Genomic DNA, 27,494 nt, shown 5'->3' on the forward strand with positions numbered 1-27,494 from the left:
TTTTGAAATCTTATCAGTATCCTCTTTCTCTTTCTAGTGAAAAATTTCACAGAGTTTTCCCAGCTCCGGACCGGCGGGCGGGGGGACCAACACAGCTGGACTCGAGGTACACTTTCCCAAGTCTGTGTGTGATCATTACAACTAAAGTTTAAGCCTAAACATTCGAATCCCTGTTTGCTGCTGTACAAGGGTTCACGGGTTGGCTGGAATTTCCTCCTGGTGTCACATACTGTACCAGAAACACACACACACACTTTTGCATAGCTCAGTTGTTGGTGAGACGGCCTGGTTAGAGGCAGACGGATGGCCAGTTTCAGGACTTTTGCACCTGGTATATTTAGGTTTAAATGACTATTGGTGGATATAAAAAAAGAACCAAGCTCTGTGCAGGACAGCTGATACTGGATGTTTGCTAATAATAGCTGACGCTAACAGAGGAAGAGACCACTGCAGGCAGGATGTCCACTCATGTCCTGTTGTAGGAGGGGAAAGGAGAAGAGGGGAGGGTCTTTTATTGGTGGGACATCCTGACTGAGGAGATATGTACCACACAGCTGCAGAAGGAATTTACTCAAGTGTCACAAAACACAAGTGTCTTTCACTGGTCGAGTTCCATATCTGATCTGAACTGCTGTCATGTTTTTGATTTTTCACAGTGAGACAACATCTATGACAGGTTAAACATGAAAACAAAAATAAAACAATTATTATTTTTTTGTCCTCTTGGCTTATGCTTCGAGTTCAGGGTCACAGAAGTGGATCATTTGTCCGCATGTTCATTCTACACCGGATGCCCTTCTACCGGGCTTGGGACCGGTGCTGCATGGTTGGGGATGGGAATGGGCTGTCGGGGGTTCAGTGTCTTGCCCAGGACACTTCGACATGTGGTCGGTAAGAGCGAGGAGCAAACCTCCAACTCTATGGTCGGTAGGCGGCCACTCTACCGACTGAGCCACTGCCGCCCCGAAAAACAGAGATACAAGTACCTGTGGTTTAAATCTAGGTATAAGTGAGTTCAGTCATTCAAACCACCAGATATAAGTATCAGACATATCAGAGTGGCTTTTTTTGTTCACCACTCACTATATGTTTGTGTCACTATTACACACTGCAGTCAGAAGTTCACTAAAAACACAGTAGCAGCCACATACAGCCAAGGGTGAAGAAACCATGTGAGACAGGAAAAAAGTAAAAAAAGTCATCTCTTGTGGTTTTGTAACAGCTGTGAGCAGTTTTGGCGCACAGACCAGAATGAGACCAGATTACAAATATTCTTTGACAAAGCCCAGTATTTGCTGAACAAGATAGATAGACATTTTATTCAACCCAACAGCAAATTCACAATGTTCTGAAAAGTTACTGTTATACCACAGTATTTATATTGAATGCACTTGTACAGTGCATTCAGAAAGTCAGGAAGCTTCACTTTTATAAATTGTGTTGTAGGCTACCCAGTACCCCATAATAACGGGGACGAAAACTGAATTTTAGAAATGTCTTATTCAGACCGTTTGCAACAACACTTGAAATTTAGCTCAGGTGCCTCCCATTTCTCTTGATCACTGTTGAGTCCACTTGTAAATTTAATAGATTGGACATGATTTGGAGAGGCACACACCTCTCTACAGAAGACCCCACTGTGGACATTATACTATATCAGATATATAGTATGGTCAGAGGCGACCAAGAACCATAACCTCAAAGTAACTCTGATTTTGAGATACCTTTGAGGAGATGGGACAAAGATTCAAGTAGCACAACCATCACTGCAGCCCTCCAGCAATCCGGGCCTTATGGCAGAGTGGGAGGATGGAAACCTCTCCTCAGTCTAAACAAGTGAAAGCAAGTGAAGGACTCTCAGATTGTGAAGAACAAGAACCTCTGGTCTGATGAAACCAAGATTGAACTGTTTGGCCTCAATTGTAAACGTTACATCTGAAGGTAACCAGGCAGCGCTCATAAGCTGTTTGATACCATCCTTACAGTGAATCATGGCAGCATCATGCTGTGGGGATGTTTTCCAGCACCAGGGACTGGGAGACTAGTCACACTTCTAACATTCTGTTTTCACTCATTATGGGTACTGACTGTAGAGTATTGAGAAAAACTGAGTATCAGGCTGCATCATAACAAATTGAGAAAAGTGATGGAGTCTGAATCTAGTAAAGATAGAAACTATTTTTGTGATATTAAAACCACAGTGATATTTACTATGGAAAACTGCACAGGCCGGTCGTTCTTATAAAGGGAAACTGCGAGTTTATTGTAAACATGTTTGAGGAGAAAGGAGGCTGGATGGAGAACGAGCTTTGTGTTGATTCTTTCTGCCGGACAGAAGACTTAACAAAGGACACAGAATTTGCTTCACTCGCTCTCATTTCCTGTTTCCGGCGTCAAAGGCAGATGTTAATCTGGGAAACAATTTACCACCTCAGGGCAGAGCGTTTAGGTTGAAATCTTTTTTACCTAATGTTTATGCTCATTAGTGTTTAATTTGACTGGAAGGCTACTGTAATGTCTGGGAGTGATGACTGTGGGCACCAGCAGACAGCAGCACAGCCGAGCTCCCATTTTGCTTTCACCAGGCTGGTCAGACTGGGAACGCTGGGATTGAAGCAGTGTGAGCTGATGTTTGTGAGCTTCTGCAGCTGTTTACAAGAGTCAAGAAATTCTGTGTTGTTTTCTTAACAATCTGAGATTTGTAACTATTCTACATATGGCATAAAACGATAAATGTTCTAATTGAAGTAACAAATATGGAAACACAAGTTTTAAAGAACGGTTCAACACTTTGTGGAGTTGTGATGCAGTCGCTCCGACCCTCCACCACCGTGCTTCTCCAGTGTTATGTCCAGAGTTATTATTACAATTCTACTGTATAACTACTCTAAAACTACATATGCAGCTTAGGTTTTAGGACCTGAGAGCACAGATTTTGTGGGCTGTAAAATCAATAGATTAGCGGAAAGATGCTAAAATGTTTGAGAGGAGAGCAGCAGATTCCAGTACCAGTGTCCCAAAATGTTTTGTGTTGCAGCGTTTGGTTGAGAAACAGTTTGTTTTTAACTGCATTTCCTGTAGCTGTGACATAATCAGTTTGGCTTTGAGCCGCTTCAACTTCACTCATAACTGTATGTTGAACTTTGCCGCCGTCTCTAAACACGGACCTGCATTTCCTCGCGATGGCCAAGTGCAGCTTTGAAGTGTCAGGTAACAAGGTTTCCTTCATGTTCTGCAGCCAAAGCTAAATAAACAGTGATCTGTACAGAAGCTCTCACCCAGGCAGCTTTCATTCAGAAGATGTTGTTATGTCTGCACTCGTAGTCAGATGTTAGATGTTATATGTGGATTTTTAAACTTTTCTGCACATTTCACCCGTAATCATCCAACCATGTCCCTTTAATTTATGCTCCTTCGTAACTAGATTTCAAATATGTTGTGCAGTAAATAAAACCACAGGCTGAAATATGTTCTATGACTGAAGCAGTACAGTTATCGTACGTGAGTAATACTGGTTACTTTTCACCAGTACAAAAGCAGTTTAACGTTGATTAAAATGGATTTTTATACCAGGACTAACTTATTAGTTAAGCTATTAACATTTTCTGATAACAATGAAGTTACACTTACAAATACTGTGTGTATTGTTAGACAATCCTACACAAACCTTCCAGATGCCTATATACTCAATACTGATACAACAGGAAGACACATGGATTAATCCACCTCTGAAAATAGTCCCCCAGCAGCTGCACTCCCTCCTGTTTGACTAACCTTTTTTAAAGAGTCAAGCTGTTTTGTGAAACAACTGAGCCTCTTTCAAAGTAAATCTGTATGTTTGTGAGGTGTTAATAAGTTTTACCTCTTTGTAATCCCTGGGCTTGGAGCTCAGATGAACCCCTGGGCTTGAATTGATGATTAGGAGGTAGCAACATAAGGTATTTGCTATTTGTCCAAGTGCAAGGTAGATGATACTCTTAGATAGATAGATATGAAATTAAGAGAAATCTTAGCATAATACCATAAGAAGACAAAACAAAAAGAGCAGCTATCACAGTGTCAGGCAGTGTGTGATTATTTTCCCTGTGTACATTACTGCACAAGAGAAACTTATTTCTCGTGGTTGTACATTTTAAATAAGAAGCAGCATTTCAGGTATTTCGAGTAACAACTCCATCCTGCACCAGGCACTGTACCTACTGTAGTAAATAACTGTAGAAACTGCAGAAACAGGGACACAGCCAACATGAGGGTACTGCATTGCTGCACTCAGCTTCCAAACTAATTAAAGACGACTGTGAAGACACAGAGTCTGTGGTCTACTATAAATCTTCAGAAAGCTCATTTAATTACAGGGTTAAAGGGTAGCTTGTTAAATAAACTTTTTTTAGGTAGAAAAATCATGATTTGAGGAAATAAATAATTTTGCCGAAAACAAGCAGCACATGAATTACAAATATCTTTCTTTCATCATAACAAATCTTAAATCATTTGCACATGTGGACAGAGTTGATGGATACAGTGAATGCTTAGATGCACAATCTGTGATTTCATATAAATGTTTTGGCCGTTCTTGATCCAGAACATGACTTCATTGCATTTTCTACCTTGCTATTTTTTCCCTACTCACAGTCACTGTATGTCACTCTGTGCTGTAGACATCCAATCACTGTTCAAAAACTATTAAAGACACATTCTGAAGGAGAAAAATCTTTCCTGAAGTCAGCTGAACATTTTACTGTGTGATCATTTACTTCCAACCACTGTAAAATACACCCAGATTCCTGAAAGTACAGATAACCTCCATAATTTATTGTCTGATTTTGTGATGATGATCACAGATCTAACTTTTCCCATCAAGCAAGGTTTTTGCGTAACAGCTGATTTTGTGATAAAAATGACAAAATGTTCAAATTGGTCATTGCTGCTCAAGTTTAGCTGCCTGACAATAACTTATGATCTTCTTAGTTCAACATTATTATATTTTACAGCCATAACCAATGCAGTTTATACAACAGACTACTTTAGCTAAGATACTGTGTTCTCGGGTGAGCTCACACTTGACGAAGACATTACAGCAATAAATGCATAATTGCAGTGTTCTTAAAGATTTTATGAGATGGAGAAATTACAAATACAAATTTGAGTTCACTGTGTACAAATCTATTATTCTCACCAACAATCACTGAGAAAACAAACATTTCCGGACAGTTTTCGGCCAGTTTAATTAATTGCTGATAGATTTAATCTAGAAAATGACTGAGGTTGTTCTTTAAGGACTTTTGGATATTGCTTGATGCACCTTCCATATTTGTCCACTAAATATGAAACTAGAGTCAGTGTTAGATGTGAAGTTATTGACTATGTTGACAGACTGTTTCAACCTGCTTCCTGTCTATGCTAAGCTAAGCTAAGCTAAGCTAACCAGAGCCTGATTTCATATTTACTGCACAGACATGACATTGGTAGGTCTTGTCATCTAAATCTTGGTAAGATAGCAAATAAGCACATTTCCCAAAATGCTTTTTACTGATGTGGTAGGTTTATTTACATTAGCATTGCTGGAAACAGCATTGCTGTAATATTTCAAATTACCTTTGGGCCGATAAACGAGTGTCACAGATGGACATCGCTAATGTTCTTTTCAGCTCATTTCCTGTGACTGAGGTAAAAAAAAAGGCATGCAGCACATGCTTCCACAGAAAAAAAAGTACATCCAACACAATTCAATCGAGAGCTTTATGATGTAATTTATGATGTGGTGAGATTGGACACATGGCAGAAGACACAGCAAGTTTGTGTCTGCATGCCTTTGTGTCTGTGTTCATGGGGAGCAGATGGTGGGAGTGGACACACATGCCCTGACAGAGAGGCCATAGAAACCACCAGACCCCCCCCCAAACACCTTGCCGCCAACCACCACTTCTTCCTCCTCCATTCTGTGGTCCATAAAAGGCCACATGTGACCTCTGACCCCAGAGGAATCCACCCTGATTGGGGGAAAGGGACTGCAGTGTGCCAGTAGGAACAATGCTCAGTGGTCAGTGAGAGGAAGAAGAGGGAGGGAAGGAGGGAGGGTAAGCAGACAAGGATGGGGGGATTCTCTACCTCTTCTTTCCCCTCCCTCTCTTACTCTTTCATTCTTTCCCTCTGTTCATATGAATCTAGACGTTGAGCAGTGCAACAACAAGCCAGGAACAAACAGGGAGCATATTTTTCCATCTGGGGGACGAAGGGAACTGGGCATGGTAGTGAAATGATCCAGCCCCCAAAGAAAAACTCCAGCGAGCAGACTTCTTATGGCTTTCAAACAGTGAAAGAAAGAGAGGAGGAGGTTCTGGTATTAGGCAGAGTTTCATTCACGGTGCGAGGCAGAGCGAACCAGAAAGAGACAGAAACTGTGGAGCAGGGAAGTGGAGGCGTGATCCTAAAGCCTTAGGTGAACAGGAAACCGGCTGTTTTTAGGATACTTCTGAGGGTGGCACCATCATGACCGCATCTCTCGGTATGTACGTGCACGCTCACATGTCACAAATATGAAAGGATATGTGTGACTGAAGTGTTTTCCTCACAATTCTGTGAGTGTGTAAATACAAACCAGCCAAACTCACATTTTAATATCTGCAAATCTAAGCAGTTTAGGAAAACTTTTCCTTCTCTTCTTGCTTCTTTTCCTCTTTTGCCTTGTGTTTTCTGCTCGTTCTCTCTCATTTACAGTGTCTCTGCCGCTTTCTCTCCGGGGAATTACTGGGGGGGGCAGACGTGCACACAAACACTTCCCTTTTCTCCTCCAGTCCTCTGGCAATTTGCAGCTTCTGGAATCTTTGTATCAGATGCCTTTAACCCTCCTCCAAACCCTCCTCTCCTTTTTATGTATAAGATACATTTTTGTGTTGTTGAGCTAATGCTCTGGACAGCACCTCCAACGTCTCACACTTGGTGAGATTGTGAGGTGGTTTGTTCCACTGCTATGGTTATGATCTCATCCTGTTAAAGGCTATTTTGGCATCGATCGTGCAGACACAGACGGCTGATGTATTCGCGGTTTCTCCCATTTTTTCTGCCCCACTGACCTGAGTTGAACTAAAAGTCTCTTTGAAGATTCTAGTTTTTGTTGGGCTGCTTATTACTGTGGAGGTTTCCCACATGTGCCACAGCTGTCATACATGACAGAACAACATCTGACTGAGCCACAAGTTAAAGTGGCTAATCACAATTGTACTGATGATCTATGCCTAAAAACACATGAAACGAATTAGGCCTTTATACTTCGATGTTATATGTGCCCTGCAGAAGATAAGAGCAGATGCAACAAGAGCTGAAGTAATTCGTTTTTTAAGGTGAAACATTATTTACAGCTTGTGCTAATCAGTTTGGTCTTTAATCAAACCTTAATTTCACATTCTTATTTGTAGAGATTTGTTTCTTTATAGTTAAAGGTTTTGGAATGAGGGTGGGACAAAACAAGCAAGAATTCATCATGTGTGACTTAGTAAAGTTTGTTCTTATTTCTAGAACAGTTCTCTGGAGATGATTTTGTGAATTAATCACAATCATAAGTAAATTCAGTTTAATTATTTCCAATTAATTGCCAGTGTAAACTAGAGTTTCTCTGTGCAAAAAATAGTTCAGACATACAGTGTGTGAAGAATCACCAAATGCAGTGACATTACCTCGTTTGAATTTGATGTTCTTTCAGGAAAATAATGCATATAATCACACAGGCATTAATAGCAGAACTAGATGTTAGTTCACTCAATAATGGAGCCCATAAGAAAACAAGAGTTTCTGGACAGTGTTTTGAGAAAAAAGATTTCTCAATGGGACAAAGTTATTGATAAGTGACTGCTCTGCCACTGGGTGTGTGAGAAACGACTGACTTTTGCAGGACTGCAGCAAATGTAGAAAGTGTAAGTCACAGCGGTGGACGATGGTGACAGCACAGTAGACAAAAGGCCATCTGAGGCTGCAGAGACCAAAAAAAGGGAAACAATAGCATTTATCAAGTGTTCTGTGTAGTGTCACAAGCCTAGAATGTTTGAAATGAACAAGGACATTGAGTGTTCAGTTCCTGGTCAGTTTTAGGAATTAATTAATTGGTGATAGAATTAATATGACCCTGCTAACCATGTCCTGTAGGCTCAGAAAGACTTTATACGATTTGGTGCAAACATTTGCATCCTTTTATTTTGAAAAGCCAAAAAGGGCACAGCGATTTTTTTTCCTCTTACACCGTATGTTATCTCAAAGTAACAGGATGCAAAGTCACATTCAGCTGTAATACAGGCGGCTGAAAACAACTATGAGGGTCATAATAAAAACTAAACCAATCTTTGAGGTCAGACTATTGTCACATATGAAGGCACCAGAGGAGAAGAAAGAATTCACAATCACTTTTCCAGATGAGTAAAGTCTGAGGAAATTCACTTCAGCTTGAAAACATCATCATATATCTGGGACATTTATGCAACTCAGACTCATTCAGTACCATTATTAAAGTCCAGTGCCATCAAATCATGGCAGCAAAACCACCAGTGGCTCCTACTGCTGTTTATAAAGCCAGCAACTCATTATCAGAATACTTCAGACACCCATAAACACCCCAGTGATGATAGTTTACCATTGCTTCATTCTCTTTCTCCACTTGTTTGCACTCTGGATGTTGATATAAAGCTCTGCTGAAGCCAGCTCACAGTTTGGCTTCTCAACCCTGCCACTTCACTGAGTCAATAACACTGTCAGTCCGAGCACCAGCGGAGATCTGAGGAGTCTGATTTATAGACGTCTGCCTTTTAGTTTGTCCTCTCAGCAGACAAATGCTCAGACACTCGAGGAGGGGGAATGCACAGCAGGGACAGGGAGTGATTGATTCTTACTGAAGAACAGAGGGTAAAGTCAGACACGTGATCACATTCTCATACAGTGCTAAGTGACACCAAGGAGAAAGCAGCATGTCCTCCCTCAGAAATCCACTGATTAACACTTTTTCAACAATACATCGAATGAACACTTGTCATGTGAAAAAGGTCAAACCCACAGTGAATTATCACCAACTCTGCAGTTCATCAGCTAACAAGCAAACACCCAGTGTACTTTTACTCAGGAACTGGTGTAGAACAAACCTGAGCAAAAAAGAGACTGAAAAATAGAGCTGACTTTGTCAGGTGAGCACAGACCATTAATTGTTTGTCTCCTGCCTCCTCCCTAATTCACTCCCTGAGATGCTGTAGCCTGTGATCGCTGAGAACAGCTGTAACATGCTGTAGACCTTCAGGCCTGTCAACGTCGGTCTGTTGTGTGTGCAGACAAATTGCTTGCCCTAACATTCCTGTGGTCAGCAGGGAGTCTGCAGATCCACTGCTGTCCTGCATGGCTCCATGTGCATCATAGTGTTTGTTTGTGTGTGGAGTCACTCTCCAACTCACTGGGATGCTGCTCAGCTTGTAAATGTTTGGTTGCGTGAGTGGGTAAAAAAGGACACAGAAGCGTTTCTTTGTCAGATGAAAAACAGTAGCTCTGTAGCTGCTCTGAACATGTGACAGCTGTTGTTCTTTTCTGCCTTTCATACCATCTGTCTTATGCAACAGCCAGCGTGAGGTATGAAATATGGAGAAAGATATGAGCTCCAGAAACTTCACCCTGGTTTTATTGATTAATGAGATTTATGTCCACACTGAGCATGAAGGTATGCACACATTCTCACTCTGAACCATATCATCATTATTCTCTGTGATCAAGAAAGTATGTGTGTATCTGTTAGTGTGTGTAGCTGTGTGTTATGAGTTTGGAGTTGGCTGGTGGTGGATGGCAGTCATGCCCACGTGGGTCTTTGCCATCTGGAATTGGTTTTAGACAATCCAACTACTGTAAAGTGAAGAGGCTTTGTGTTTTCTCAGTGCTGCCTGGTTGTGGAGAAAACAACAGACAGAAAAACACAAAGAGAAAAACACGAGCTGGGAACTTCCAGAGCTTTACGTAGAACGAGTCAATTGTGACAGCATGAATGGTAAAGTCAGTGTGTTTCTCTCAGTTTGCTTACACTACATTGTACATTGTTGTGTATGTTTCTGTTTCTCACCAATGCTGAAAAGGAAAGAAGGAAAACTCAGTTCATGACGTGTAAAACTATTTGAGACAGTAAAGTATGAAGTTGTCTGAGTGAGACAACAGAGGCTGCTTCTTCAGCCTGTGACATAACTGTGCATAGGTGTCATAAGCCACAGTGAAAAACAAATACCAAGAACAAACTGATCACACAACTCAGAGCAGATAAAGTGAAAGTCAGGTGCAGCCTCCAGTTTACTGTCAGTCACATTGTCTCCGTTTCTCTTTTTTTTTAAAAAATACAAATATATTTTACAGTTACTGCGGTTTAATAATCATTCCCACTTTTACCCCATTAGCCGTTTCACTAAGGGGCTTTGGAAGAGTATCCTGAATGTTTTAAGATCATTTGGAGCCAATTGATGGCTGATTTCTTTATGTTTTGGGTGTGAAGACAATTAATTTGTCTTTATAACAGTTTCAGTCCAGCTAAAGATGAGAAGCTGTGGGGAGTCTGCAGCATGGAAACAGGAGGTGAAAGTTGTGTTTTTATGACCAGGGAATCCTCACAGAGCAGAATCTGAGGACAGAGGTCAGTTTTGGCTGCGGTGTGAGCTGAGGAGCAGTGCATGTGGCAAACCATTGAGAAAAGAATCAGCCATGGGAACTGAGAAAGATGCAGCTCGGCTGCTTTCTTGGAACTGTCCCGAGAGACACAAATGGACAGGGACTGTGGGAATGTTTCAGGAATCTTGCAGCCCACAGTTTGTGTTTGTTTCCAAAAAAAGTAACAACAGCAGCAATGAGATGCTTCAGTTATCTTTGATTTCTCAGCTGTGTATGAATACGTGTAAGCGTCTGTGTGTCACTGATGAGAGGTTTGGATGTAACGAGAGGCCACAATACGACCTGCTATGGAGTTTTGACCTTTAACCCCTAAGAGTTCACATTGAGGGTCAACTGCCTACTTTGAAGGATAAGCTACAGCACTCAGAATATCAGATGGCACCAAACTGTATGAAATGTCAGTTTGTGCATCTAAAAAAACTGCAGCAATGATTTTGGACACAAGAGTTGTGGTTCTTTTTTATTCAACATGCAGATTTTTGGCACAGCATTTATTGGCTTTTTTCTGCCGTGAGGTGATTGTCAACAGTTTCCTTTACAAGATGCTGATAGTCATCAGTCGCATTGTTTTAAAAAAAGCCATTTTTTTTTTCCTTCCTCAAAAGGAGGAAATCAGTGATCTGCATGATTTAGTGGTTGTAATGTTGCCAAAGTAAAGTAACTAAAGTACATTAGAGTAACTACTAAGTACTACTGAAACCTTTGGCAGGATGGGAAGTTTATTGTAAACTGTAAGTAAATAGACATTTTTATCACAGTTTATTTAAATCAAGAAAGAACCTTTATTCTTATAAAGAAAGTGTATCTAAATGTAAATGCCCTCTTTATGATTATTACAAAATACATAAGCAGACGTTTGGTGGTGTGTACAGTTTTTAAAGTAAAGCAAAAGCTGTAATGATGGATGTATCATAGGTTAAAATGCCCAATTCCGGCCTTTAAAATTACACAATGATGCTCACACTTATACATTGTTCCCACAGACGAGCTCTGAGGGAACAATGTAATAAAACTTTACAAAAAATATTTTTTTACGCATTTTTGCATTTAGTCTGTCTGAATGCATTTCTTTCTACAGTATTTCCTTACTGGTATGTGCACCAGCAGCGGCTCTGCTCTGACTGCAGCTGGAGGGGCTGCTGCGAGCACTGGGCCACCTGTGAGTGCTTTAGAACGTGGGAGGGGCCTACGGCAGCACGTGCTGCTCGTTAAGAAGAGTGAGAATGGTGTCACAGTCTCCAATAACACCAGAAAAAGTCGCTAGATTTGTTTTTTAAAAACAGTCACTAGAAAGGTCTGAATACTCGGTAAATGTAGTGACAAAGTCACTAAGTCACTAAGTGGGCAACGCTGATCACCACTGGCTCATTAAGCTTAACAACAGCAAACTGTTTGATTGACTCAAATTTGACTAATCAAGTTTTGAAATGTATGTAAGATTCATTAACCGTTTAGTGATGTGTTGGAGACTCCTGTCACAGAGGATGCAAAGAAGAGATCTCCTCCACTAACACCTTTCTGCTCCACACACACATGAATGGGGGTCAAATAAAGATCCCACAGCTTTTCAAGCCTTTGAACAATGATTTTGGACTAAATGGTTCAAATTCTGATATTGAGAAGGGTAAGTTCAGGGGTTAATAATGCTCAGAAAAATGTTTTTACAATTATAATGAATACATGTAAGAAAAATGCTTTTTGGTTCAGTATGCATCAACACAGAAGTTGCGAAACCACTACTGACCACTGAGTAGTACAATCACAGATGTACATTAGGTAACATTAGGTAGTGGTAGAAGTAGTTTGCCTACATTGGAATCTTTAGGTATAAGTATATTAATATTAGCCTAAAATACTTACTTCAGGTATTAACAATAAATGTAATCATTATGCAAGGTGACATATTATATTACTTTACATTTACATTTACATTTAGTCATTTAGCAGACGCTTTTATCCAAAGCGACTTACAAGTGAAGTACAAGGCAGCAAAAATCTAAGTCAAGGAGAAATACTTTATCATACTTAAGAGAAAAGTAGAGTATTTTTCCGGCAGAGTCAAGAAACAGCCAAATATTATACAAGCAATAGCAGGTACTTGTACTCAAGTAAAGTATAGAAGTACCAAAAACGTCCACTTAAACACAATACTTGTGTAAACATACTTAGCAAAAACGTACACAAATATAACTTTTCCTGCATTGCACAGTGGTTACTGATGCTGCACAGAGTGTATATAATATTCTATTAGATTTCTGTGTTTTTTTTATGTGCTGCAGCTGCTTCAGTTTCATTAACGGCACACGAGTTATTATATAAACCACTGTAGATGATGTGATCACAAACAAAGCTGAAGTTAGACTTCAAATTCCTCTATCCGAGCAGCTTGAATGGAGGGACGGAGCGGAAGTGGGAGGCGGGGTGGTGGTGGTGGTGGAGGCGGTGTGTGTGTGTGTGTGTGTGTCTGCGGGGGGGGGGGGGGGGGGGGGGGGTGTTGACTGAACAAGGAGCTCTTTATAATGACTGACTCTTTTCCCTGTGAGTCACCATACTTCACAGGCCTGAGGAGGCCCACTCTCTTGTTTGCTGAATGACACACTGTGTTGTCTGAATGTCAGGATGCAGTATTGGAGTGTTTGAAATGCCCTGCAACATCACACACACCTCTGTTGGCACGATTTTAATGTGAGTGTAGTAAAAACACTTTTTTGTGTTCTACAAAGTAAGTATTCGATGAGAAACTTCACAAGCCTCTTGTGTCCGTAATTCAGCTCCTGAGCTGTAGCAGGGAGGAGACTTAGCTCAGCATCAACTGGACTAAACTGTCAAGATGAAGTACTAAACTGGAGAAAGGAGAAGTTTGGCTTAACTAAAAACTAATAACGTATTAGGATGAACAGGAATAAAATAGCTGGTTAACTGTGTCTCTAACTAATGTAAACTGTGATTTTTCTGGCTCCATACTTTAAGTCAAACTGGTGATTTTATTTCTTCTTAGCTCTCTGCAAGAAAGAAGGTGTATTTCTCACAATGTGAAACTCTTTTCTCCTTTTATTTCAGATTTTTATATTAAAGGATAACACTGCTGAGGACAAGTTATTGTAGAAATTTGCTGATCTGAAGTGACACCTGACACAGTATGTAAACCGTTGAAGTCACAGGCGGAAACATTGTAGAACAGGCTGATGATAGAAGGTCAGAGAAAATACCCTGCAATTTAATTTGGGGAAAATAAAAACAAGGAGACTGACCTGGACTACAATATTATATATTGGACTAGGACGTGCAGAGACTCTGTTCATATGTTTCTAATTGGGGAAAAAGCCCTTGCTGCCGATATGACTCCAGAAATGATTCCCTGAAAAGAACGATCCTAATCAAATGACCTACTTTCAGATAAAAACACAAACAATCCAAACAAAAGCAGGGTCCCACTGAAAGCAAACAGGCAGTTATTGTAGTACAGAGACTTTTGATATTTGTTTGTGATGACATGTTCTCAAGTAAAAGACAACTGACTTTGCTTTTTCTTCTTTTCAGATTCCCGGAGCTTCCTGGACAGTATGAACCATCCCAGTGGCTCCACAGAGGAAGAGCTGTTCAGATCAGATGCATCAGTTACTCCTGCTTCCTGTCAGAGGATCTTTGGCTCCCTCCCACCCACAGATAGGTACAGACACACACCTCAGGTGTTAAGCGGGAAAGTTACAGAACCACATAAAGTGCTCAGTGAGTGTAGATGCACATGTACAAGCTGCATATCCACTTCCTCACTTATGTGTTAATTTACACATTGATGTGAGTTCACTTCACTAATCCAGCATCAATATGCTAGTCAGTAATAAAGGACAACAGCCTTGTAAGTGATCATACCAAGCTGTGATGAACATTTGTGACTATCGATCACATTTTCCATTTATGTATCAAACGTGGCTGCAAACTGTGATCACTGTGATATGTGAGTCAAAACAATGACAAACTTTCCAAAGCCGACGACTTCACAGTTTATTCGAACATCCCTGAAATAAAATAAATAATAATGGAGCAGCTCTTTAAAATTAAATCTGTAGGTTAGATTGCAACTATAAACTGAACCTCATTGCTTTTGTTTTTGTTCATGTAATAAAGTCTGTGTGTTAGACAACATTTACCATGAGCAGATATTAAGGTTAAAGGATTATACAGGGGGGTTGTTTACTGCATAGTTTCACCCTGGAGCCAGCCTGCCTCTGCAGGATGCCTGTTTGTTGTTATCTGGACTGCTCTGTAAGTGGCTCTTTGGTAGTGACGCTGTCAGCCCAGCAGCCGGTGGACGTATTCCTGTGGGTTGTGCTGCCAAATGAGAGCTGATCTACAGGCAGTGAAACATGTTTGTGCTGAAGCAGCCAATCAAAGTCAGGTGTGCTGTGATGCTAATGTTCTCACCAGGTCTCCTCTGGGAAACTGGAATAAACCTGGATCAATAAAGCAGATTTTCTCACTAAACAATTGAAAAGACTCATGAGAGACAAAACTGATCTAATAAAGACGCACATGGTTTCACAAAGTTGATGATTTTTGAAAAACAAACGAAATCAAACAGAATTTTGATGAAATATTTATAGTCTGTTTCTACCCGTCTCTGCAGCTCCACTTCTCCGGTGTGGAACAAACATTCTCCGAACTCCCTGAACTCGCCCTATCCTCCCCAGCCCTCACCTCCTCTGTCCCTCAGCAGTCCCAGTGCACACAGTTCTCCCCGGGGGGCTCTGAAAGGCCTCGGAGGTGGCCCGGGGATCCGCAGAGAGGCTGACAGCACCGACTTCACCTCGTTGTTGTTGGGGAATGGGAGCCTGGATCACAGCCTGCTGGAGGCCATGGAGGGCCTCGGAACTTTGAACCTCGGGGGAAACGGGGGCCTCGCTCCAGTGCTGCCAGAGAAAAGAAGAGGGGGGGAGTTTGACTCCCGCTCCCCCTCGCTAAGCGGGTTTTCCAGCCCTCGCAGTGGTAGCAGCCTCAGTATCCCTTTCTCATCCCCCATGACCCCCGACCCCCTCAGAGGATCCAGTGGGGCCCCATCACCAGCAGCAGGTAAACTGTCCCAGATAGGTTCGGATGAAGAGCATCAGCTTGTACATGTGACATTAATATTTTAATTTGATTCTCAATTTGAAACTTCTGCAGCCACTCTAATGCAGGGGAAATTAATAAAAACTAGTTCCAGCTGCTTTGGAAAATTCACAGTGTCCGCATTATTTGTTCAGCAGAAAGTAGCTCAGATGTGTGAACATAGGGAAAAGTCACTTTAAGTCATCACTGTTGTGTCAACAAAAATACCAGTATGTAGAAATGTATCTAATAACTAATGTGGCTACATGCTGTGGCACCATGCTTGATCAGGAAAGTGTACTTTTGTTTTTTGGGTGTACGGCTCTTGTTTTTGTTGCTGCTTCCTTGTCACGTTTGGCCTGAGGCCGGTATGGAACCTAATGCAGAGCTTTACTGTGTGTCTCGCAGACTTTGGCAGTAAGCAGGACACTGTGAAGTTTGTTCAGGACACTTCCAAGTTCTGGTACAAGCCCGACATTTCCAGAGACCAAGGTAAATATTGGTTTAGGCCACTTCTGCACAGATAAAATGCCCTTGTACTAAGGTTTCTCTCCATATACAGTCTGAGCACGATGATTCTAAGTTTAGCTTATCTTTGTTTCCTCGCTGTGTTGACCTACTGAACAGCCATTGCAGTGCTGAAGGACAAAGAGCCGGGCTCCTTCGTTGTCAGAGACAGTCATTCTTTTCGCGGGGCTTATGGATTGGCCATGAAGGTGGCGACACCCCCTCCGTCGGTGTTACAACAGAGTAAGAAAGGTAAAGAAGTGCTGAGTTTTAGCTCTGCTGCCATGTTAGTCTTTACATTCATCTACATACATCAGCTTCAGTGGTGTTTACATTTCTGCATATTTTTTGTGACCCGTTATCTAGTGTTAGTTTATGTAGGATATTTTGTGACATTATGAGATGCACTTAAATTTCAGAGAAAATAATGAATTCACAAACTACTAATATACAGTGACACATTTTTTTTTTTTTTTTTTTTGTCCCGTGAGTTCAGGGTCTCCACAGCAGATCATTGTCCACATGTTGATTTGACACATTAAAATGTATTTTATACTGAAATGTGTTTTCTGTGTCTGCAACAGGAGACATGTCCAATGAGCTGGTGAGACATTTCCTGATTGAATGCACTCAGAAAGGAGTACGTCTCAAAGGCTGTCCCAATGAGCCTTACTTCGGTGAGGATATGTATATTCAGTCTGTACTCTAGTATTTCTCATATTTTTATATGTTTATATGGAGAGGTTTTCATTTTTGAGCAAGGCACCAGTTATAAAATGTTCCGTATAGGTTTATGGGTAAAATAAGTAGTTAACAATGTGACTAATGTTATTAGTTGTGTATCATGGGCGAGAGGCGGGACAAACCCCAGGTCATCAGCCAATCACAGGGCTGCACATAAAGACAGACAACAATCACAATCAACATAAGGACAAATAGAGGAGGAAACCCACATTAGCACAGGGAGAACAGATGAACTCCATACAGAAAGGCCAGCAAGTGGATTTAAACTAGGGACCTTCTGACTGTGAGGCAGCAACACGAAACTCTCCACCACTAATGACAAAAGTAGTACATTTCTGTTCTCACAGTATATATGGTTTTACCACAAAGCATCTTTGCATGTCAGTTACCCCAACATAATGGTTTCAACATGCCACAGTAAAAAAAATATGATTCAGACTGAATGTGTAGAAAATCATAATATACAAGGAGAAAACAGCATAAAGCCCATAAGTCATGAGAGTAAAGTTGTTCTCTCCGCGAAATTCCTCTAATTGTAGTACATTAAAACACATTTAAGTTCCATCCCCAAGTCTGTACGTCAGTGCAGTAAGCAGTTTGCCTCCTCAAATTCATCTGTTAATAGTCCATGAGGGTGGATCTAAAGTGAGGGACGGCTTGAGACAGTAGAACAGCGTTTCAGTGTTTCCTGTGCCGCCCTCTAGTGGTGAATACAACAAGGTGCAGGTGGCTCCAATATTTTTCTGATCATTCACTCATGAATAACCTTGTTGGTAAAGTTCACATTAACTTTTTGTTTTGACAGGAAGTCTCACAGCTCTGGTGTGTCAGCATTCAATCACCCCCCTGGCTCTGCCCTGTAAACTCCTCCTGCCTGACAGAGGTAAGATTGGCACCATGTGGAACGTTCATCATATCACATCAGATTATTTTACTCTTAATCAAACAGCTGAGTATTAAACATCAATTAACACATAATTTTAAGTTTTGATTACAATTCTGCATTTTTGGTGTATTTGTGCACAGTGAACTCATCTGTGTGTGTGTGTGTGTGTGTGTGTGTGTGTGTGTGTGTGTGTGTGTGTGTGTGTGTGTGTGTGTGTGTGTGTTTGCAGACCCAGTGGAGGAGCTGAGTGACTCATCATCACCAACAGCAACAAACTCAGCAGCTGAACTCCTCAAACAGGGCGCAGGTACATGATCACTAAATCAATCTGTGCATTTGTTTGACTTATGGGCGATTTTCAACACATCCAGCATCAGCTGAAAATGAAGTTTGCATCCACTTCAAAACACAGAAAAGTGAATAAAACTTATAGCCACTGAAACAGTTCATTAGAACGTGCTCTCCAATGATTTGTGTGTGTCACTGTGTAGCGTGTAACGTGTGGTACCTGGGCTCTGTGGAGCTGGAGTCATTGACGGGACACCAGGCGGTTCAGAAGGCCACCACACTAACGCTCTCCATGGACCCTCCACAGCCCTCAACCGTAGTTCACTTCAAAGTGTCGGCACAGGGAATCACGCTCACGGACAACCAGAGAAAGTGAGTGTTTCTGCACAACACACGCACAGAGATGATCACACAGGAATCCACATGCTAACACTCTGTTTGATCCTGCAGGTTGTTCTTCAGGAGACACTACGCTGTCAACACTGTTATATTCTGTTCTCTGGACCCACAGGGCAGGAAGTGAGTATTTGAAAATCTTCATATATGTTGTAATAGAAAGCACTAGAGACTTCATACATGTCCTCACTGTGGCTATTTTAAAGTTATATTGGTTAATGGAAACTTGAAGATCCACATATTAAACATTAGACATTCTCACTAATTGAGTGTGGATCCAAGCAATTCATTGGAAATCAAGTATCCAGACTTTGTTTCTATTAGTCTATTAGTCTGTGGTGATGAACTCACTTCCCCTCCTGCAAAATTTGAGAAAAATCTATTTATTACAAACTGCAAGAAAACAAGAAGTCAATAATACAAACTGTATCATACGCGTCCTATAAGATGAGGGCAGAGAATAAATTTGGAACACTGTAAATTATTTTAGACATTTTAGTCTTAATATGACTATATTTATATACTATATACCAATTTCTAGACAAAATTCCTTTTTTAAGAAAATATTTTTATATTTCAGACAAAACCTTTGTTTAAATACATACTGTAATATTCATGTTATTCTGACAAAACAGATGGGCAAGAGGCAGTGGCTCCACAGCAAAGTAAGTTTTTACTTTTTATTTCTACTCTTTCATTACTCGCCACCTTTGTTACTAAGAACTGTGAACAGAAAACTCTCGTTCATTTACTAAGCAAACACTGTATGTAGTCTGAGCTCTGAAGTCTGTTCTGGAGTCTGTGAAACATCAAGCTAACAGTCGGTTGTCTATGAGCATCTGTTGCACCGAATTCTGGTGCGTACTCCGCACTGTCGGCACTAGCTGGACCCCTTTCCGCAACTTTGAGGGACCACTCTAATTGGCAGTTTAGCTTAGCGAATCAGTGCTGGAGAAGGGACCAAAGGCTGACAACCCCAGTGGTGCCATTTACAGCTTCCTATCCAACATATCTTCTTTTGGAAGTAACTTAACCAGCTGCGGTGAGCTAGAGTGGTGTGATAATGGTAAGCAAAGGAGTCTCTACAGTCTGTGAATGCACAGTCAAAGGCCTCCTGCTTTCCTTTGCATTTAATACAGACGCAGAAGGTTGGCCGTGTAATCTTTGTGATGCGTTCGAATGTGACTTGTCGGCCCAGACAAAAGGTCCCTTGAGCTGATGTAGCAGTCGGCATTCGGTGCCAGTACTTTGACGTTGGTTTGCTATGTAGTGGCGCTGAGGTTTTAAGCACAAGTGAATAATGCGAGAACTATAGAGGAAAAACACACGACTATGACATAAACTGTGCATCACTTTTTCCCATGAGTTGGACTTTAAAAACAAATACTTTATCTAATCGGTATCTTTATACCATCTCTAAATGTACCGTATAACACTGGCAGCCATTGTAATACTATATTTACACCTGACTAAACCTAGACAGTAGCAAATATTCTGCACATCTATAGTATAATTTTGAAAAACTTCTTGCAAAAAATGTTTTAAGCACCAGTGAATAATGCAAGAACTATAGAGGAAAAACACACGACTATGACAGGAGTCCAAACTGATGAGGTCCAAAAAAGAACCAACATTTCTTCCACAAGAAAACAAAGAGCATAAGCAGTCTGTGGCAGCCAGGCTCCCTACAAACCTCTCATGTAGCAGTGGCTGCTGAGGCAAGGCCACAAATAAACACACTGCATGTGTAGCACTGGGAAAAACCTACACATGGGACCTAACAACGAGCAAGGATCCATTGTGCTTGATGAAGGCAAACTAAAAACCCTATTGTCTGATGTGAACAGCTGGACTTGATGGAACTACAGAAACACTTGTTTTTAAAAGTTTATAACGCTCCTCTTTGAAGCACATGTGTCACACAGATCAAGTGTGCATCTTCTAAATGAGTTGGGAACTGTTCTTGACCCCCTCTGTAATCTATCCCTTTTCTTCTTGCAGGATCTTTGGTTTTGTTGCCAGAAAATCTCAGAGCGAGACGGAAAATGTGTGCCATTTGTTCGCTGAGCATGACCCCGAGCAGCCGGCGAGCGCCATCGTCAACTTTGTCTCAAAGGTCATGATTGGCACAAATAAGAAGTAAAGACAAAGAGTCTTGGACTATCGAGTGGAGAACTTAATCTAAAAAAAAATTAAGAACAAATCTATTACACCTTTCCTCCAGAGGCAGAGCCAAAAACTCACACTCTCCAGCACCTGTGCCTGTTGGTTCGTCCTGCAGAATAAGCAGCATTTGTGCACAGACTGTCCTGCATACATTTAACTGATTGGCAGAAGGCTGCAAATACTATAAACATGTCTCGGGAGCTTTTCATAAACTGTGCATCACTTTTTCCCATGAGTTGGACTTTAAAAACAAATAAAACTGTGACGTTTTGAATACTTTATCTAACCGGTATCTTTATACCATCTCTAAATGTACCGTATAACACTGGCAGCCATTGTAATACTGTATTTACACCTGACTAAACCTAGACAGTAGCAAATATTCAGCACATCTATAGTATAATTTTGAAAAACTTCTTGCAAAAAATGTATAAATGAGTTTTGTACAAAGCACAGGCCCAATTTTATATATTCAAACAATTCCATACTGTCGCCTGACAAACTTGGGTTGGATTTATTGTGTTTATATGTTGCTCCAAATATTTATCCCTTTTTACACATGTAAAAGCTTTTTCCTAAATATACTTGTCATATATTTTTGTATATTAACATAAACTGTACATTAGAATTAAAGACAGTGTACCACAGCATTTATGCAATTATTTCACATATTGTAACATATGTCTTTGCAAATACTGTGTGATGTGGTTTTTTCCACAGCAGTAAACTACTGTAACTGCATAACCGCCCATGTGTACTTGTTGTCTTACTAATAAATTTAATAATGTGTTCGTTTACTGGTTACTTTAATACAAATCTAAGTAGAGTAATGTCATTCAAATGTCGGCAGTTTTGTACAGCTGTTTCCCCCGTTTTTAATTTCCTGTTTTGTATTAACTTTGATCAGTTACCACAGCAACTCTAAATCTGGAGCTTTTTTAAAGTGTCCAGCAACAAAAATTTCGTTTAATGTATTAAAAATATAATGTCTCTTGTCTCTTTAAGATTTCTGCCTCTCTTGTGCCTTTGTGCAGAAGAGATACATGGTGTTTTGTTGATGCTCACATTTATTTAGAAAGAAGCTCTTATACTAAATGTTCTGCTTTCAAAAGAACATGATGCTGCAGGTTTCGTTAAAAGACGTATTAATACATTTTTACCAGGCGCAGTTGAACGGAACACAAAATATGACAATACCATGCAGGGGCGGGGCCAGAGGGGTGGGGCTGGCCTCCCTCAAAGTCTGATTGGCCACCGCAGGTGCCACCTCCTGCCAGAGTGACAAGGTGTTAGGTACCTTTTGTAGAACAGTAGCAAAAGCAGAACGGACCAAAAGCTGCTTAAACAATCACTAGAAATAAAAACAGATCAATGTAATTATTATGTATGTTTAAGGTGGTTTCATGCATTTTGACAGATTTGTATATTTGGGACATTCAACCAGGCAGATTATCCGCGCTAAAGATGGAAAACGGTGAATTATTATTTGTTATTATTTGTTTATGACTATTTGGAGTTGAAAATGGTAGATGAGTTTCATATTTGACACTGAACAAACCATTTCGAAACACACTGTTAACCCTATAATAAATAGTTTATTTTTCAAAAAAGGTTTTTAATTTGAGTTTAGAACCTTTTAAATCCTTTTCTAATTGTCCAGGGGACAGAGAGCAGTTTGTATTCACCTGGTAAACGTCATCCTAACACTTAATCTTCATTTTGTTCTAATAACACCAACCTGGTAAGATGCTAATGCTCCACCCTCTACGAGATCAACACGAATAGGGTCCACCAATCTCACAGTTGTTGGTTCCCCCGTCACATGTCCAAGTGTCCTTGAGCAAGACACTGAACCCCAACTTAGTTGCTCCCGGTGAGTGTTGGCCAGCTGCATGTGTGTGTGTGAATGGGTAAATAAGAAGCAGTGTAAAGCGCTTTGAGTGGGACCATTTACCATTTACACAACTACTGCCAATTTAGATCGTCATAACCATGCATGTGCAGTTTCTACATCAGAAACATCAGTACAAGAGGACGATCAGGCTCAGCATGAAGAATTATATACATGCTTCTAAAGTGTTAGATTGGATTTTAAAATGCTGAAAACAGGTTGCAGGCAGACTTGCATGTCACTAAACCGACATTAGTATTGAAAGTCCCGTAGAGCTGAGAGGACGAGCTCATTTCACATTACACATCATCATTTAATATTTTGTTTACTGTATATAACTAACTACCAATTAGTGCAGCTTTATTGATCACCTCACATGAAATTAAAGAACCCCCAGACATCGCACTGCCCCTGCAAATAAATTCCAAATCTGCACAAGGAAAGCACCACTAAAGATGACAAAATATTACAATCAATTTATAGTTTAACCAATAGATGGCAGTAATCAGCCATCAATATTAGTTGTGCACTTGCAGAACAATTTGCAGAATTTCTATTTGACAAACATGGTGTCTGAAATGGGGAAAAAAGTTGATTTGCAGCTTTTCTTCCCCACTTTGCTTTTTATAATCACAAAAGCTTTAAAGCAAAAAACGGTTGCAGATGAATGGGAGCAGACACACACATGCAAGCAGAACCATGCTCTTGAATAAACTTGGCAATTTAAAGTGTGTGAAAGCTTTTGTGAGTGTGTTTACAAGGGAAAATCCATGAAAGAGAAAGGTGTTTAAAAAGCGTGATAGGTCTCCAGGTGCCACATAGATCTTCTGGTTTGTCTGTCCTGTGTCCTGGTTTTAGAGGACAGATCATGAGATACCAGTTTTGAATGAGGCTCTATTCAGGTTCCTGGTCTATGGAGAGTGCTGTAGAACTGGAAGTGGGACAAGGGACCGGGGGCCACATCACTGTCACCCTGCATCCTGTCCTGCCTGGCCCGGAGACAGCATGGAGGGTGGGGAGGGGGAGTCGGGGGTGTAGTGATGGTGTGTCTGTGGGGGTGGGGGGGTGATGGAGGTGGTGGATGATCTCACCATTATGGGAAACTTTCCCACAGCCTGCACACAAAGAAGGTAAAAAGGGATGAGAAAGAATAGAAATTTAACAGTTTGTAAAAGAGGAGGCAAAGTGTGGAAGTGGGAGTCAAGTTCCTTTTTCACATTCACAGAAGCTCCACTGTGGCTCAGAAGAGAGACTGTGCTCACAGTAGCAAGCCTCAGTTTGGCATCTGCCTTCGCTCTGCTGAGTCACCTGCTGCCATTGTGTCCCCTTGCTGGACCTCTGCTTGCACTTCCTGCTGCACTTCCTGTCAGGCAGCACACAGGCACCTGGTGGCCCAGCGGTTTTCGCAGCTGCCGCCGCTGCTAGGCGGCATCACATTCCTGGCATTGCTCCCTCCGAATGGTGTTTGGACATCCAAAGGCCGGCTTCCGTTTGGGAATGCCTCGCTCACAGATTCCCTCTCAGCCTCTGATCCCTGGCCTCCTCTCACTTTATTTGAGTTAGCTATTTAAAGCCCACACTAAGTGTGCTGCTGCTGCTCTGGCTGCACAGGGGAGCAAACACACACTCCATCTCACACAGTAAAACCCACAAATAATCCCTCGCCTATTTTTAATTTGGTGGGCTGAAGGGATACAGCCTGCAGGGCTGACTGCAACCTGCCGGACAAAGCCACTGATTTTCTCTTTAATTTGTCATTTGATTCCTTGCGATTGCAACAAATTCGGTTTGTTTGTCACATATACAGTATGAGATTTTGAGAGAATAACTCGGGCTGTGTACTAATTTTGTAATTGTTCTTGTAACAATTCGCAACTTGACATTATCGAGAAAGTTATTGACTTTGTAGCAAACATTTAAAGAAACATGGTGGCTGCCTCCTACAGCCTAGCAGGATACACTGCTGTGTGTGTGTGTGTGTGTGGTGTGTTACTACAGGCGTTCACGGTCCCTACGCCACAAGTGAAGCAGCCTAAAAATGCATGACTGAAGTTAAAATGAGTGGACAAACAGCCCCTGGAGACTAAATACAGACACCACTAGCCTCACAATTTACATCGTCAAATTTCTGGATTCACCTCGTTCACATAAAAACAACTAACTAGCGCCGCCCCTCTGGCCCTGCCCCTGCATGACATAGTCATATTATGTGCTGCCCGCTTCGCTCAACTGCCCAAGGTAAAAATGTATCAGCAACATCATGTTGTGATAAGAAATGCTTTCAAAATAACCATGTGCAAACCACCATACAGTTACATAGAGTATGTAAAGCTTCAGGAGTCACCTGTAATCAAAGGGTCTAAACCAGGACCTGGGGTAACAGCACTAAAACACACTCTGCAGAAACCGAATCATTCTACAAACAAGTGCCTACTGACAGGACAAGCAACAGATATTAAGACAGCAAATGCTGAGGACAGAGTTTTCATGCAATTTGAACACTTTAGATCCAAGATACACACTGCCAGGCTGACGACGTGTCATACAAACACCTCGGCCTAAATTATATGCTTCAAGTTATCAAACCCCATCAAGTAAACTGCAGGTTTCCCAATTCTTCAAATATGTTGGCTTATAGTTACACACAAAATCCCAGGAAATATCCAGATGTCCTTTTCACCAGTGTTGTACACTTTTAAACCAAACTTGACGTTATAAATTGAACAAACTAAACCCTAAGTTAATTAAGAGTATAAATGACAGCATCACAAAGGATTGAATAACCTGGGAAAGGCCAAACATTGAATTATTAAAACTTAGACACCATATTTCTGTTTTAAATCTACTGTTGGCTAATGTTATCCAATAAAAAAAAACAATAAGTATCAGTGATTTTCCTCTGGGCATCGTGATTGGGTCAAGTAGACAACTATGGGTAACATTGCAAAAAAACAGGAGTGTTTTATGGCAATATGAATGCCTTAGTTAGGGGGGCGACTGTAGCTCAGTTGGTAAGGGCAGTCGATCCCCGGCCCTGGCTATATGTCGAAGTGTCTCTGAGCAAGACACTGAACCCCTAACAGCCCATTCCCCTCCCCAGCTGAGCATTGCCGGTCCAAGCATGGTAGAAATTGGGGAGGGTTGTGTCAGGAAGGGCATCCGACGTAAAAACTGTGCCAAATCAACATGCGGACAATGATCCGCTGTGGCGACACTGAACTAACGGGATAAGCCGAAAGGACAAAAAAAAAAAAAAATGAATGCCTTAATTGATGTGATAGAAAAAGTCATATTCCCATGTGGTCAGATAGTTAGTGATACTTCCACTAAAGCCTACTGGCAACTAATCACGTACTGTCTTACATTTTTCAGCTGTGTGACACTTCCAAAAAGAGCAAAACCTGAAATACAGTTCTAACACCCTGAGGCGTCACAGACTAACACACACACACCCACACACGCACATAGGCCTCAGGATTACTTTATGAACTACATGCACAGTTTGCATGCCAATCATGATTTTTGGCCTACGTGCTCTTTGGCACATGCTGAGAAAGCGGTGCCTTTCTGGACAACTTTTTCATTGCATTGTCTGCAGTATAACTGACACACACCCACAAAAGGCCCGAGTACTTGGGTATCAGCGTCAGTCTTAATGAATCTGTCTCCAGGGGGCGGGGCCAGAGTAATGTCGCACACAAAGAGCTCCTGCTGGGCCACGGAGCCAACCAGAGGCCAACAGATTAACTTGCATTACATCAGCTTTCCCACAATACACCTAATGAGGGACAGATTACGTGTGTGTGTGTGTGTGTGTGCATGTGTTGGCTCTCATCGTATTGCATCACTAATTAAATACCATGACTCAGGTTTGCCAGTTCAGTTTGCATTTAGCTGTGTGAACCAGGACGTGTGTGTGGGCTGACACAGTTCTTACACGCCAAGTGTTGATAAAGTAATCCACATCTTAATGATTACGTCTTGTTTTTATTTTGATGAGCCCACTGACAATTATCACAGGTTCTCTCAGCATCTCAGCATTTTTAGCTTAGTTTTGGTTTTACTGGCTACAAACTGACTTTTGAGGTTTAGTCCGAGCATGAGTACCGTTCCCAGCAGCAGCTGTTTTCAGTAAAAAAAAAAAAAAGTCTGAGAGACCTGCTGTAGAACAAGCTGGTGAAGAAAGTGAGAAACAAGCGACTTAGTATTTAGTGCACAGACGTGATGTCACTATGTGAGAAACTGATTAATGCCAATACAACATAAATTATATGGTTCATATGGGAGAAAACTGTCAAGCTGAAGTTTTTAATGGGAGCAAGGAGAAGTGTGGCTTAACTGGAAGCTGGGGAAAACAGCAATGGATTTATCTGTACACACACCTCTAATAATTATATGTATTACCATGAACCTTGCTTCTTTTAATTGGGAATAAAATAGTTTCTCTAAAGTTAAACTGTTAAAGTTTGTTTTTCTGGCCCCATAGTTTAAGTCATGCTGATGATTTTCCTGCAAGAAGGAATGTAGATTTCTCACAATGTGAAACTGTTTTCTCTTTACTAAATAAAAATGTATAATATAAAGGAAAAAAACTACATATGCTAAAGTACTGAGGACAAGTTATTGTAGGAATTTGCTAAACTGAAGTGACACCTGTCTATGTTACAGTACCACGAAATACCTGACACAGTACTACACAGTACCTGTTGAAATTAGAGGCTGAAAAGGGGGGGGGGGGGGGGGGGATAGAGGAAAGCTCAGGAAGAACAACAGAGATGTAATAGATTTTTTGGATAAAGATTCAATAGATGTTGTGAGTACAGAGCAACGTTTTAGATTTACATCGTGGACGATTCC

The 27,494-nt window shown here is 41.1% G+C and overlaps 1 protein-coding gene across 1 annotated transcript in view; it reads left to right on the forward strand.

Annotated features, from left to right (window-relative positions):
• The window catches only part of tns3.2 (tensin 3, tandem duplicate 2), a 47,932-nt gene extending 26,391 nt beyond the window's left edge, over nucleotides 1-21,541 (forward strand). Inside the window, exons 16-27 of the mRNA XM_067512469.1 lie at nucleotides 38-106; nucleotides 14,212-14,341; nucleotides 15,299-15,741; nucleotides 16,168-16,251; nucleotides 16,387-16,518; nucleotides 16,851-16,943; nucleotides 17,816-17,893; nucleotides 18,126-18,203; nucleotides 18,388-18,556; nucleotides 18,635-18,703; nucleotides 19,216-19,245; nucleotides 20,582-21,541. Coding sequence (XP_067368570.1) covers nucleotides 38-106; nucleotides 14,212-14,341; nucleotides 15,299-15,741; nucleotides 16,168-16,251; nucleotides 16,387-16,518; nucleotides 16,851-16,943; nucleotides 17,816-17,893; nucleotides 18,126-18,203; nucleotides 18,388-18,556; nucleotides 18,635-18,703; nucleotides 19,216-19,245; nucleotides 20,582-20,723 — 1,517 coding nt within the window. The 3' untranslated portion in view covers nucleotides 20,724-21,541. The remainder of the gene's footprint in view (nucleotides 1-37; nucleotides 107-14,211; nucleotides 14,342-15,298; nucleotides 15,742-16,167; nucleotides 16,252-16,386; nucleotides 16,519-16,850; nucleotides 16,944-17,815; nucleotides 17,894-18,125; nucleotides 18,204-18,387; nucleotides 18,557-18,634; nucleotides 18,704-19,215; nucleotides 19,246-20,581) is intronic.
• The last annotated feature ends 5,953 nt before the right edge of the window (nucleotides 21,542-27,494 follow it).

The sequence above is a fragment of the Channa argus genome, chromosome 8 (genome assembly GCF_033026475.1).
Source record: "Channa argus isolate prfri chromosome 8, Channa argus male v1.0, whole genome shotgun sequence".
In the NCBI taxonomy this organism is placed as follows: Eukaryota; Metazoa; Chordata; class Actinopteri; order Anabantiformes; family Channidae; genus Channa; species Channa argus.